A 14,359-nucleotide genomic window follows, 5' to 3' on the forward strand; every position below is an offset into this window, starting at 1 on the left:
TAACTATAGGCTTAATGTGTGTGTGTACAATACAGGGTGTGTGTGAAGCGTCTAGTGCAGTAGTGTAGTTGTGCTGGTAGTTAGTGCATGCTGCATGCCGCACTGTGCTCTCTGCTTGTTACTCACACAAACGGAAACTGGGTATCATACGGCCCCAGGCTAAACTACAGGGGATCTCGGAGCAGCAGTGGGCCCCGGAGACTGCATGGACACGCCCTGGCGTCCATCAACCACTGTACCAGCTATGGGCAAATAGCCCCACTGCCTTGTGGTTAGTCTGCGCTGGAGGTGTGCAATAGGTGGGCCTTAACAGACGAAGGACCCAGCAGCCTCCTGCAGCCAAGTTAGGGGACCAGTTGTCCTGGGACCACCCTTGCCATCGGGATTTACCTCATCATGGTGAAGATAGTGCTACTGGGGCTGGCGCACCCCCTTTGGCACTTTAAAATCTTCCTTGCGCAGGTCTCCATGTCTGACCACTGTGACAATACCTGGACCTAACATATAGTTAAAGTCTGATGGCGATGGGGAACTTCTCCACAACGAAATTGAAAACAGCAGTGGTGTGGCAGTGGACTTCAGATTAGATGGCAACCTCTTTAATATTAGGAGGCTACACGCAACCACAAAAATCTGTAAAGAGCAGGTCCTGGAGCTGCAGTATGCAGACGACTGTGCTTTTGTGGCCCATACTCCGGAGGATTTTCAAACTGTGCTTGCTGTGGCAGTGAGGGCGTACAGAAGGACTGTCAACACCACCAAGACAGAAGTGGTCTGCCAATGGAGTACCAATGTCCCACCCACATGACCTGCCTTCACTTTTGGAGATGAAGAGTTGTCAGTAGTGCCATCTTTCAAATATCTGGGTAGTTTTCTCTCTGAGGATAGCAGCATCGACAATGAAATCCAGAGCCGAATTGAACAGGCATCAGCTGCCTTTGGGAGACTTATGTGTAGAGTCTTTTTGTTCTGACCATCTTTCCATTTGTTGTTTATACCTGTTTTGCTTCTTTTCAGATAAATGTCCTTCAGTCCAAAAGAAGATTGGAAATCCTCAAATCTGTAAGATTTAGAAGACCTACAAATTAAAGTTAACTTAAGCTGCATTATTTACAAAGGACAATTTAACTACAGAAAAAATATATATGCTTTATAATCTGTCTTTGTAGATGCTGTCCTATATGAATGCCAACCTCACTTTTTTCCATCAAGGATATGATTTCTTTAGCCAGCTTCAGCCATTAATGAAGCAGCTCAGCGGTCAGGTACAAAGGCATGAATTAGAAATGTACACATGCATTTTATGTGTGTTTCAAATGTGAAGCTAATTTTGTTGGGTGTTTGGTTTGTCAGTTGGATCAGCTGGTGGTGGATTCAGCAAAGGAAAAAAGAGACATGGAGCAAAAACACTCAACTATCCAACAGATGGTAAAATATGAGCAGAAACTAATTTTTAATTCCATTGAAAACACATACTTTAAGAAAATTCTTCCTTATCTTCCTCTACAAATCTAACTCATGTTTTCTTTTTTCCCTATCAGGCTGCTTTGCAGGTAAAACTTCTATGAAAATCTCTCTCTTAAATTGTTGTAGGCAATTTTAAACAAATAGCATTGGATCATTTTGCATAAAGAAATGTAAGCCTTTTTAGGACCATTCAGAATTGTTACATTGTGAAAATATGTATTAATATTTTTGAATATTTAAAAAGTATTTATACATCATGAATGTATTTTTTATATTGCCTTTATACTGATTTATTTTATTTATTTATTTTATCCTTGGATAGATAAATAAATAAGAATCCCAAATTCACAGTGCAAACAAATCTTAATGGTCCTAAAATATTTATTTTTGTGTAAAATATGACTCAAATATGTTCTTATTTGTGTTTTTTAAAGCAGTAACATTTTCCCTGAACTTTTTAGCAACTATAATGAACCAATCACTGCATTATTTGACTGTTACTTTTCTGTGTGGATGTTCAAGGATTTCTCCACTGACGACACAAAACTGGAATATAATGTAGACACTGATAATGGAATAGCTATGGAGGGATACCTCTTCAAAAGAGCAAGCAATGCCTTCAAAACCTGGAACAGGTGTGGCTGCTCATTGTGGTAGTGAACTGTTTGTGTTGAGAGTAAGCTGACATTTCATTTCAGAATTAATTTTTCTTTTTTTTATAGAAATCATTTTTAGCATTTTTTTTTTTTTATTTGCCCTCATCTTGTTTCTTGGCTTATTGACAGGTAGCATATTGCATACTCTCTAGTTTTAAATCATTTGCCACACATCCTGGATCTCCAAAACCATCTTGAACACTTCTTACTTTCTACTGTCCACAAATACTCTCTCATAAAACCTGCAATCTGTGGCTGAATCCAGTTATTTTCTTCCCCTAATAGACGATGGTTTTCTATTCAAAACAGTCAGCTGGTTTATCAAAAGAGATTCCGGGTAAGTCTGTTGTAAAGACTTCAAGTTGTTGCACTGTAACTACAGTGGTTTTCTACAGTTATGTGCTGAAATGTTTCAGGATAACCCCACTGTAGTGGTAGAAGATCTGAGACTCTGCACTGTTAAACACTGTGAGGATGTGGAAAGACGGTTCTGTTTTGAAGTGGTGTCCCCATCCAAGTATGTTTGAGTCTGTCTTCTCTGGGTAGCATTATGAGTCTTTTTTGTATTGAAAGTTTGACTCGCATGACCTGTTGCGTATCAGGAGCTGGATGATGCAGGCAGACTCGGAGAAACTGCGCCAGGCATGGATCAAAGCTGTGCAGAACAGCATTGCTACGGCCTTCAGAGAGAATGGAGAAGAAACGACTATTGTGAGTCAACTCAACACACATTAATATAGTACTTGTCAGAGCTGGGACTCAAATTCAGGTCAATGGTGTGAGAGTCAGACTCTTCGAGCCACTGGAAGGTGGTGAACCAAAAAGTAAAGATGCACTTTGGAAATGTTGAGATGCAACAGAATTTAATTAAAAGTTCAAGCAACAAAAAATCTACTGATATAGCTGTAGACAGCAATAGGTAATTCCCAGACAGTGTTGGACAGTAATGCATTACTAATAACACGTTACTGTAATAATATTACTTTTTGCAGTAATATTCAACGCATTCTCATCCTTTGGCGTCATATATGTGACGCCATATGACATTTCGTCGAAATCTTACGCACATGGCATCCTTTAGCGTCAATATAACACGCACTGTTATGGGTAGGTTTAGGTCTGGGGTAGGGTACGGTTATGACGCCTTGGGATCTGCGTCTCATATTCACGCTAAACGATGCCATGTGCGTCGGATTTAGACGCGCGTCACCTGTATGACGCCTTGGGTTCTGCGTCTCATATTGATGCTAAGATGCCATGTGCGTAAGATTTCAACGAAATGTACAAAGCGTCACATGTATGACGCCAAAGGATAAGAACGGGCTGTAATATTGCAGTAACTAATTACTAATAAGATTTCAGTAATAATATTACAGTTACCATCCATAAAATAGCTCGTTACAACGTTATATTTTTTTCCTCAACCCCTACTAGCTTCTAGCTTGCTGCAATGTTGACGTCACATGTCGATTACAAAAAATTAATTTAGTAATACGTGGATTTTTGGAGTTCAAATCAGTAGTCTTGGTCACTGGTCTTGGATTCAGCAGCTAGAAATATTGACTTTGATTTTGTTGGGAGAAAAAGTTACCCATAAAATACCCATCCACATCCCTTTGATCCCAAATTACATTATACTCATTTACAAAAAAACTTTCTAGAAAACAAAACATAACATTTTCTTACGACCTTACATTAATTCTTTGACAACATGCATCATGAAATATAATCGTATCTGGGTAAAAGCAGAATTACAATTAGGATCAAGCTACACGTGTTAATTTATGAGATTAATACTATGCTTTTACTCAAAGTTCACTGTAAACCACCATCTAGTGTTTGTAATAACTTCCGATTGTGATCTAATGTGGTAATTTTGGTCATATAATGAGGCAGATATATGTTTTTTGTAGCAGTTTAGAAAAAGCTAATCCCTACACCTGCTTAGCATTTATCATGTAAACATCCTTTATTCCTATAAAAAATAACCCAAATCTTATGAAAATCACATACGTATGTTGATACAATTTCACGTTTCATGAGTAGAAATGTTTCTCTGGGTTAGTACAGTATGTACGGAACAGAACACACAAGTGTAATGGAACTTCATCATTGGAAAAGACAGATGCCACATTCGACCGTTCTAGACACGTCCAGTGTTAATTTTGAAACCAATTTTTTTTTTTTTTTAGTCATAGTCTTTTGACTAAAATGCCATTTAGTTTTAGTCATATTTTAGTCATCTGAATTGTTTTTGTTTTAGTCAACGAAATACAATAAGATTTTAGTTGACTAAAATCTAATGGGTTTAGTTCAATAGGCTTTATGCACAGCTTCACTACTTCCTGAACTTCAGCCAGCCCTTTGTTTCCTGTCTGTCATTATTGGACAAACTGATTAATCCAGGTGTGCCTGATTATTGTTACTGAGGCCAGGCACACCTGGATTAATCAGTTTGTCCAATAACGACAGACAGGAAACAAAGGGCTGGCTGAAGTTCAGGAAGTAGTGAAGCTGTGCATAAAGCCAATTGTACTGCATTAATTTAGAATTTCTCTAAAATTTCCAAACCCATTATATACTCCCGGAGAAAAAATCTATTAACCTGTTAATATGAATGATTTTAAAGTTTGAACATGCAATACAGACAGATTTAACTGCTGTGACATAAAAAATATTATCTTAAAATTAAATAAAACCACTTCTCCAAAAGAAGATCACAGGCTTCCTTTAAATGAATGATATATGCATTCTTTATAACAACTTGCATACATCTTTATTTATTCTTTCAAGCAGACATATTTATTTGTATAAATTAAATAATTAATTCTTATTAAAGAGCACTGAATTATTTTCTCTTTTTCTTTTGTTGTTTGATTAATATTAAGGGCAAAGACGGCATTATGTTTATTATGCACTGTCACTTTAAGACTGAATGTGCGGATACAATTGCACTGATCACATCCGATATTCTCACAACTGTTAAGGTTCTGTAAAGTCACCGACTGTCTCCCCAAAACGGACATTTAGACAATGCTGTGTGTATTTGTCTATTCAGATGCGAAAGAGAGCTCAATCAGTACTAGCACACAGTATAGCTTTCAATGTGCATGGCTGCACGGTTCGGGTGTGTGCACAGAAAACCGTACCGATTAGAGCTCTCTTTTGCTTTGAAACTCTTACTCAGATCTATCCATATGTCTGCTCTTCTCTTTCTCCCAGACGTTTACATTTTTTAACGTTTTATGAGACATGCATCAAGCGCATGTCAACTCATGTCCCGCCGGGTAGATCACATTATTCAAATGTGCGAATCATCTACCACAAACTCAGGACATCAGTTCTGACTGGATCTCGTCCCAAATTGTCCCTACCAAACTATTTTCGTCTAGTTTTTATTTAGTTATCGTCTCGTTTTCGTCTGTGAAAAAATGTTGTTGACGAAAATAATGATGAAAATTATTCGAAATTTAGGTCGACTCATCTGCCATCTTGGAACGTTAAACATTTGAGATGCTGTTGTCACTCATGCAGTTTTCCAAGATGCCAAAACATTGCGCAACCTTTGGTTGTAAAAAGATTTGAAATTCCTGAAGAAACACAGGTGAGAATGTGTTTTTATATGTATTTTTATACTATGTGCTCCAGATTCCTCAGTTCCACCTACTCGTTCCCAATCCCTGGAATATTAACCACCTGCGCCTGTCTCCCATCATTAAGAACTCTCATAAAGACTGTGTACACCTCACTCCGCTTCCAATGAACGCAGTGGAAGACGACGGGAACGCCTCTACCTCTTGGTGCTGGACGATTGGGATGGTTGGTATGGAACTCAGTCAACAGGGATGGGTCCAGAATGTCGTCATGATCGACCCAAGATCTTTCCTTGGGCCGTGACCCTCCCAATCGAGGTATTCCAGGCGACCCCCCCATCGTCGGATAGGATAGTGCTGACATTTTAGATGTGTCTGCATCCACTGGAGGAGGAAGAGGTATGTCATCAGCACCAGACCCTGGGTAAGGAGGAACCAGAGGATTAATGAAAGGTTTGAGTAGTGATACATGGAATGAAGGTGGTAGTGAGGTGGAAGGTTCAGATGGTAGGTGACTTAGTTGATCTGTCTCTGGATGGTGAATGGACTGACATAGTAGGCACTTGCGACAGGGCAGTCGAAGATGGATGTCCCGGATGGAGAGCCAGACCTTCTGTCCCGAATGGTATTGGGGTGTCGCAGCTCTTCTTGCGTCGGACTGGCTCCTATGTCTCCAAACAGCCCTCTGCAGATGGATGTGAGCTGAGTTCCAGACCCTCTCGCTCTCCTGGAACCAATGGTTGACAGCTGGAATGTCGAAAGGCTCACCTGACCAGGGAAACTGTGTCTGTTGGTAACAGAGTATGCACTGAAAAGGGGTTAATTCAGTGGTGGCTTGACGCAGAGAGTTCTGAGCATACTCGGCCCAAGGGAGGTAACGGCTCCAGCTGTCTTGACGATTGTGGGAATATGATCGCAGGTATCTCCTGATGTCTTGGATCTTCCGCTCAGTCTGGCCATTGGACTGAGGGTGGTACCCCGAAGACAGACTTAAAGTGACCCAGAGTAATTGGAAGAAGGCATTCCACACTCTGGAGATGAATTGTGGACTGCGATCAGATACGATGTCCTATGGGATTCCAAAATGGAAAAAACCATGCTGGAAGAGGGTTTCGGCGGTTTTTAGGGCTTTTGGTAAACCTTTGAGTGGGATCAGTTTGCATGCCTTCAAGAAATGATCAACCACTACTAGGACACAGGTGTTGGAGTCAGAGAATGGTAAGTCCACCAATTTCCGACGAAATTGATTCCGATGTGTGACCAAGGTCGTCATGGGATTTGTAAGGGTACCAGTTTACCTTCAGGTAGCTTCCGAGGAACCTTGGAGATGGCACAGACTGAGCATCCCCTGATATATCAGGAGACATCCTGGGACACCAGTACCGATTGCTTATGAGCGAGAGGGTCTGCCCAGCTGCCTGGTTGTGCAGAGCCCGGAAATGTATGAACTGAGTCCATGAGGGATTGGCAAAGGGCGGTTAGAACATATGTCCTTCCCTCAGGACCTCCCGGCGGAGCTGGCTCTGATTGCGTGGCCTTAGCGATCTGGTCATCGAGGGACCATTGAATGGGACTGTCCTGGATTATGCATACGGTACAGTGCATCTGCTTTCTGGTTCTTCTGACAGGATCTATAGAATACGGTGAAGTTGAAACGGGTGAATAGGGCCCAGCGAGCTTGTCCGGGATTCAGTCTCTTTGCTTCACGAAGATATTCCAGATTCCTGTGGTCTGTGATTACCTCAAACTGATGTTTAGCTCCCTCCAGCCAGTATCTCCATTCCTCCAAAGCCTGTTTAATGGCCAGCAGTTTGTAGTTGCCAATATCATAGTTGCGCTCCGCCGTGGACAGTTTCTATGAATAGAAGGCACATGGATGGAGGATAGGTGGCTCACCCTGCCGCTGAGACAAAACAGCTGCTACCTCTGTGATGGAAGCATCGATCTCAACGACTAAGAGGAGTTCAGGATTTGGGTGTGCGAGGGTAGTAGCTGTGTAGAAGGCTTCTTTCAACTGGTCGATGGCATTAGTGGCAGAAGGATTCCATGACAAAGACTTGGGCCCGTTGCGAAGCAGTGAGATGAGTGGTGAACTGATCTGGTTGAAATTGGCAATAAATCTCCTATAGAAATTTGCAAACCCCATAAGGTGCTGAAGGTCTTTGACAGATGATGGTTGTGGCCAGTTCTGAACAGCTTGTACCTTCCTCTGGTACATTTGAATACCATGTTCGTTGATGACATAGACAAGTGAAGTGAATGGTGTCAAAGTGGAACTTGCACTTCTCAAGCTTCAGGTAAGAACTTCGGTACTTAATGGTCTGTAAGTTGAGAGTGCGGTAGTCAATACAGGGCCCCAAACCTCCATCCTTTTTTCCAATGAAGAAGAACCTCAAAACGTCAGGGGAAGTTGATGGATGGATGAACTCATGCTTAAAAGCCACCTTGATGTACTCCTCCGTGCATTCTGTTGCGGGATGGACAATGGATATACTTTACCCTTGGGTAACATTGCGCCAGGCAGCAGGTCGATAGCACAGTCCCATGGCTGATATGATGGTAACTTGGTTGGAGGAGCGGCTTGCTGAAAACATCCTGGAAAGCCCGGTACTCAAGGGGGGGTTCCTGTGATTTGAAGCTTCTGGACTCTCAATGGTGATGGAGTTGATTGCAATGGTTTCAGAAGATGAGGTTTTACTGTTGATGGATGGTTTGATGGACAGTTTCTTGACAGGCTGGATACAGGAATCACTCCACTGTTGAATCATCATTCTTCCAGCAGATGGCAGGATAGTGTGGTAACATCCATGGGCTGGTGACGTCAGCAGTGGAACCCTCCAGCATCATGAATGAAATCTGTTCCTGATGGAGCATCAAAGTGGGGGTGCAGTGTCGAATGTAACCACAGCCCAGCGGTTTTCCCCTAGATCGAGTGGATGTTTAGAGCTTCTGAGTAGGTTATTTTCTGTAGGTTATAACTTCATCTCCCTTGACCTTCTCTGAGCTTGCAGAGAAGGTCAAGGGAGATGAAGTTGCCTGCCGATCCCGAGTCAATGAGGGCTTTCACTGCAACAGAATGAAAGGGAGTCATTACAATGACATCAGTTCTTGAATAGTACTCACCGCTGAGTGCGGTGGTCGAACTGGACACACTGGCATGGGATTTCCTTCTGCCCAACAGTACAAACAAAGCCAATTAAAGATGACCAGTTGAAGGTGTCGATCAGCATGGGTTCAGGTGTTGAGGGTGCGAAAGATGGTGAGGCGGACGGAGGATGCAGAGCGGGCTGATCGAGCGTGCAGGCAGTGAGACATCGGGAGATTCGGATGGAATGCTGAATGAAACTATGTCTGACCTATGACATCATCATAGATCGCCATGTGATAGACAACAATTTGTTAAGATAGGCAACAATCGCTCACGGTCTATTTGTGTTTCCCATGGTGTGCCCCAAGGCTCTGTACTTGGCCCGCTTCTATTTCTAATATACTTACTACCGTTAGGCCAGATCATCAGACAGCATGGTCTCAATTTTCATAGCTACGCTGATGATATTCAAATCTACTTCACGATTGACCCGAACTCATCTTTTCCACCCCCTTCAGTTATCTCCTGCCTTCACGACCTTAAAACATGGATGTCCTCTAACTTTTTGCAGCTTAATGCTGGTAAAACAGAAATCCTGTTGATCAACCCTAGATCACAGAGCTCACCCAGACATGACATTTTTATTGACATAGATGGTGTTGAGATTAGGCCTTCAAAAACTGTACGGAATCTGGGAGTTTTGTTCGACCCCACGCTCTGCTTTCACTCACACATTAGTCAGACTGTCAAATCCTGCTTCTTCCACCTGCGGAATATTGCTCGTATTCGCCCCTCTCTTACCTTTACAGATGCGGAAACTGTTATTCATGCTTTTATCACTTCCAGATTGGACTTCTGTAATTCATTATATACCGGACTACCCACCAAAGCAATACACCGTCTTCAAATGGTTCAAAACTCGGCTGCACGCACCCTCACATATAATAAAAAATCTGCTCACAGCACTCCTATCCTTCACCAACTGCACTGGCTTCCTGTCATACACCGCATCCAATTTAAACTGTTAATCCTAATATTTAAAGCCCTACATGGCCCGGCACCCAAATACCTTGTTGACTTGGTACAGCCATATGTTCCAACTCGGGCCCTCAGATCTAGCACGGAAAACCTTTTCGTGGTACCCCGGGTCAGACTCTCCACGGTGGGCGGTAGGGCTTTTAATGTTGCTGGCCCTACGCTCTGGAATAAGCTGCCCCCGAATCTTCGTGCGAACGACAACATCCGGTCCTTCAAAAAACATCTGAAAACTCATTTCTTCAAGCTTGCCCAATAAATCATTATCCTCATCACTGTTTTCTCTGTTCTACACTTTTCCAACTCTACCTGCTACATACTTTGTCATAATAGCATATTTTGATAAATAATGCAATATCTCTATCTTTTCATTCAAACCAGTGTATGCTTGTTTCCAACTGTTCTGTCTCTCGTAAGCAGATGGCCTTTGTATTTGTTCGCTTGTTGTTTGTTTGCTATTTGTTTGTTATTTGTATTACATTGTGAAGCGACCTTGGGTTCTTGAAAGGCGCTATAGAAAATAAACATATTATTATTATTATTATCTGTTGACGGATGTCAGAATTGAGACCTTGACGGTAGGCTGTGATCTAAGCTGTTTCGTTCCAACCGCTGATGGTAGCTAGTGTACAAAATTGGAGTGCTTATTCTGTAACGGTGGATCTCCCTTGAAGTAATCAATATAGTTGATCATGCAGAGTATGAACTGGCAGTTTGACCGAATACCTTTTTGAAGTGGGTTGTGAAAGCCGTCAGCGAGTGAGTAACGGCACCATTCGCGTCCCAAATGGATCTTGCCCACTGCAAAGCTCGTCCTGTCAACAGAGAAATCATTCTACTTTTCCTATCTTTGTAAGTGCAGATTGAAGTAAACTGGAAGGCTGGAGACGGAAGATGACTGAAGACTGAAGAGGACTGAAGATCAGATCGCACTGGTAATATCTTAGGTAGGTAGTTAGGTAAGTAGCTCGGTTTGGAACAACCAGACAAAGGTGAACTGAGAAGTGACTGAGAAGCTGGTGCAAGTGTTGCTGATCAGAATTCGGGTGATTGTGAACGAGTGAACATTGTGAACATTGAGTTAAAGCGATAGTTCACCCAAAAATGAAAATTCTGTCATCAATTACTCACCCTCAAGTCCCTCGAAACCTTTAAGACTTTCGTTCATCTTCGGAAAACAAATGAAGATATTTTGGTAACACTTTATAATAACTGCATGCTATTAATCATTAGTTAAGCATTATTAAACAGTTAATTCATCATTTATAAAGCAATAATAGGCATTAATAAGCAGTTTATAAATACAGCTATAAATGCTTTATTCTTATTTATAATCATATCTATAATGTGTTTGATAATTGTATTTTAATACTTTATTAATGATCATTTATAATTTCTAAATGAAGTATTTCTTTATTTACAAACCAGTTATTTAGGAGTTGTCAGTGGTTCATAAGATCACTTAGAAAGTGTAAGTAAATGATTAATAAACAATTTAAATGTTTGACAACTCCTAAATAACTGGTTTGTAAATAAAGCAATTCTTCATTTAGAAATTATGGTAACACTTTACAATAAGGTTCATTAGTTAACTACATTAGTTAACATTAACTAAGAATGAACAATACTTCTTCAGCATTTGTTAATGTTAATTTCAACATTTACTAATACTTTATTAAAATCTTGTTAACATTAGTTAATGCACTGTGAACTAACATGAACAAACAATGAACAGCTGGATTTGTATTAACTAATGTTAACAAAGATTAACAAAAACAGTATCAAATGTATTGCTCATGGTTAGTTCATGTTAGTTAATACATTAATAATGTTTAATAAATTAACCTTATTGTAAAGTGTTACCGAAATTATGAATTGATCATTAAAGCAACACCAAGGAACTTTTCCTCTGCGGTCGCCCTACAGGTTGGAAGCGGAATTGTCCATTACCGCTGTCGTAAGTAATTTAGCCTACCGCAGCCTACTGTCGTACGCGCACACTCGCTGTTTATCCAGCACCGGCTTTGGAATCAACAATGGCAGACATCCCAACCTTCAAGAAGTCATTTCAGGGAGGTATATCTTGGTGACTGGATTGTTGACCGGGGGTGGAGGGTTGACTAGCTTTCGTGAGGCACACTCGCAAGGTCTCTCGCTCCCTCCCTCTCTGCCATGCTCGCGCTATGTATGTTATGCGCGCAGTATGTTCTGTCTCGCATGCGCGCTCTAGATTCCGGCAGATTTGAACTAATTTTCGGGCATCAGGGAGACGCTATCAATATGCGGGAGACTCCCGGGAGACTTGGGATGTCTGCAATGGCCACAGACAATTTGAGGAAGTGGTGGGGGAAGTGACGTATGCCGTAAAGCATTTGAATTTTGTAGTTCTTTTTGTGCACGGGTTCCTACCCGAAACCCGAAGTTACATAGTGCGAGTAAAAGCGATACAGATCACGTCAGGCTATGGCAGACGTGTCATTTAACTTATTTTAAGTCGATGTACCTTCACAAGGGTCTTGGAAATATATTATGAAGGTTGAAAAACTACATAGTGTTACTTTAATAAAGTATGAAAATACAATTATTAAACACATTTCAGATATGCTTATAAATCAAGAATAAAACATATATAGCTGTATTTATAAACTGCTTATTAGTGTCTATTAATGCTTTATAAATTATGAATTAACTGTTTATTAATGCTAAGCTAATGATTGCAGTGCAGTTATTATAAACTGTTACCGATATTTTTAATGAAATCTGAGAAATTTCTGTCCATCCATTCACGCTTCAAAAAGTTCTTAAAGAGATCGTAAAACTAATCCTTGTGAATTGAGCAGGTTAGTCCAAATTTTATGGAGACACGATCACTTAATATGATGAACAGATTGAATTTAGGCTTTTTATGCACATATAAACAATGATCGGCGAACATAAACAGAATGATGAATTGATGAATGTGTCTGCAGATGTTTATAATTTTAGCATTCGTTGTTCACCTGAACTAAATCGTTTTTATTTGTATAAAATATCAAAATGACAGATGCCATGATGAGCAAGTACATTTATTACACTCAGTGTGGAACAAACACTGTGGAACTACTGGTAACACCTACCAGGGTTGCCAGGTCTCCTAAACAAAACTAGCCAAATGACTGATCAAAAATATCCCTGTTAACTGGGTCATCAGCTGGTTTCTCCAGCAAATTATTCTGAGGTAATTTTCAACCAGCGAATAAATAACCAAATCCCCTCTAAAACCAACCAAAAGACAAGCCTGACCAGCAAACCATCTTAGGCTGTTTTTTTTTTTAAACCGGGTAATATGAACGGGTGTACGTATAGAAAGTTAATTAAAAGTTAACCTTGCCATGTCTGTCAGGAAATTATAATCCTTTCAACAAGATTATAAGATTGTATCTGCTATTGAATAACCTATATCAGACCACTACTGCTAGACCACTATTATTTACTTTTCATCTAAAATGAATATATTTCACATGCTGTAGAACCTGGACAGGCAGTCATCAGCATCTATGGGCAGTCTTGACTCAGGCTGTGATTTGGTGAAGCCAATTAAAGGCGAGAGTGCTCTACAGAGGGTGCTGGCCATCACTGGGAATGAGTTCTGCTGTGACTGTAGCCAGAGTGATCCTCGCTGGGCTAGCATCAACCTTGGCATCACGCTCTGTATTGAGTGCTCAGGCATTCACAGGTACTGTCACAGTGTTTACATGTGAGGTCTGCATGTGGTCCACTAAAGTGAAAACTACTGTACAGTTGTCTTAGAGACTGTTTGTTTGGAATACAACACTGCTTAGTTACTGCTGTTCAAAAGTTAACTAACTTAAGTTAATTGCTTGTCTATCTCGCTCTTTTTTAAGGTTAAGGAAATTCAATAGACAATTAAAAATTGCACCATACTAACAAAATATCAATCCAAGAATTTGTTTTAAAGAATAATTGCTTGTCTAAGTCTTGTCTTCAGTCTATTAAATAATTCATATTTTTTAATGTAAAACATTAAAAAATATGAATTATTTAATAGACTGAAGACAAGACTTAGACAAGCAATTATTCTTTAAAACAAATTCTTGGATTGATATTCAAGAATTCAAGAATATTATATATTGGTAAGCATAAAAGTCTTCTTTTTAAAAAAAGAAGACTTTTATGCTTACCAACCAAGGCTGTATCTATTTGATAAAAAATACAGTTAAAACAATAATATTGTGAGAAATTATTGCAATTTAAAAGAACTCTTTTCTATTCCGATATATTTTAAAATATTCAGTGTCACATGATCCTTCAGAAATCATTCTAATATGCTGATTTGGTGCTCAAGAAACAGTTCTTATTATCATTAAATGTTGAAAACCGCTTTTGCTGCTTCATATTTTTGTGGAAACCGTGATACACTACCATTCAAAAGTTTGAAGTAAGTATGATTTTAAAAAAGAAAGAAAGAAATTAATTAACCCATTTAATCCCAATTTTTTCCCAGACACAAAAATATCCAA

General features: G+C 40.1%; 1 protein-coding gene across 1 annotated transcript in view; it reads left to right on the forward strand.

The window, feature by feature from the left end:
* acap2a (ArfGAP with coiled-coil, ankyrin repeat and PH domains 2a) overlaps positions 1 to 14,359 on the forward strand; it is a 92,317-nt gene that overhangs the window by 47,582 nt on the left and 30,376 nt on the right. Inside the window, exons 7-15 of the mRNA XM_056264789.1 lie at positions 1,018 to 1,062; positions 1,170 to 1,265; positions 1,354 to 1,428; positions 1,542 to 1,553; positions 1,990 to 2,102; positions 2,409 to 2,460; positions 2,540 to 2,640; positions 2,726 to 2,834; positions 13,349 to 13,554. Coding sequence (XP_056120764.1) covers positions 1,018 to 1,062; positions 1,170 to 1,265; positions 1,354 to 1,428; positions 1,542 to 1,553; positions 1,990 to 2,102; positions 2,409 to 2,460; positions 2,540 to 2,640; positions 2,726 to 2,834; positions 13,349 to 13,554 — 809 coding nt within the window. The remainder of the gene's footprint in view (positions 1 to 1,017; positions 1,063 to 1,169; positions 1,266 to 1,353; positions 1,429 to 1,541; positions 1,554 to 1,989; positions 2,103 to 2,408; positions 2,461 to 2,539; positions 2,641 to 2,725; positions 2,835 to 13,348; positions 13,555 to 14,359) is intronic.

The sequence above is a fragment of the Rhinichthys klamathensis genome, unplaced genomic scaffold, assembly GCF_029890125.1.
Source record: "Rhinichthys klamathensis goyatoka isolate OS25496 unplaced genomic scaffold, OSU_Roscu_1.1 h1tg000011l_1, whole genome shotgun sequence".
NCBI classification, from domain to species: domain Eukaryota; kingdom Metazoa; phylum Chordata; class Actinopteri; order Cypriniformes; family Leuciscidae; genus Rhinichthys; species Rhinichthys klamathensis.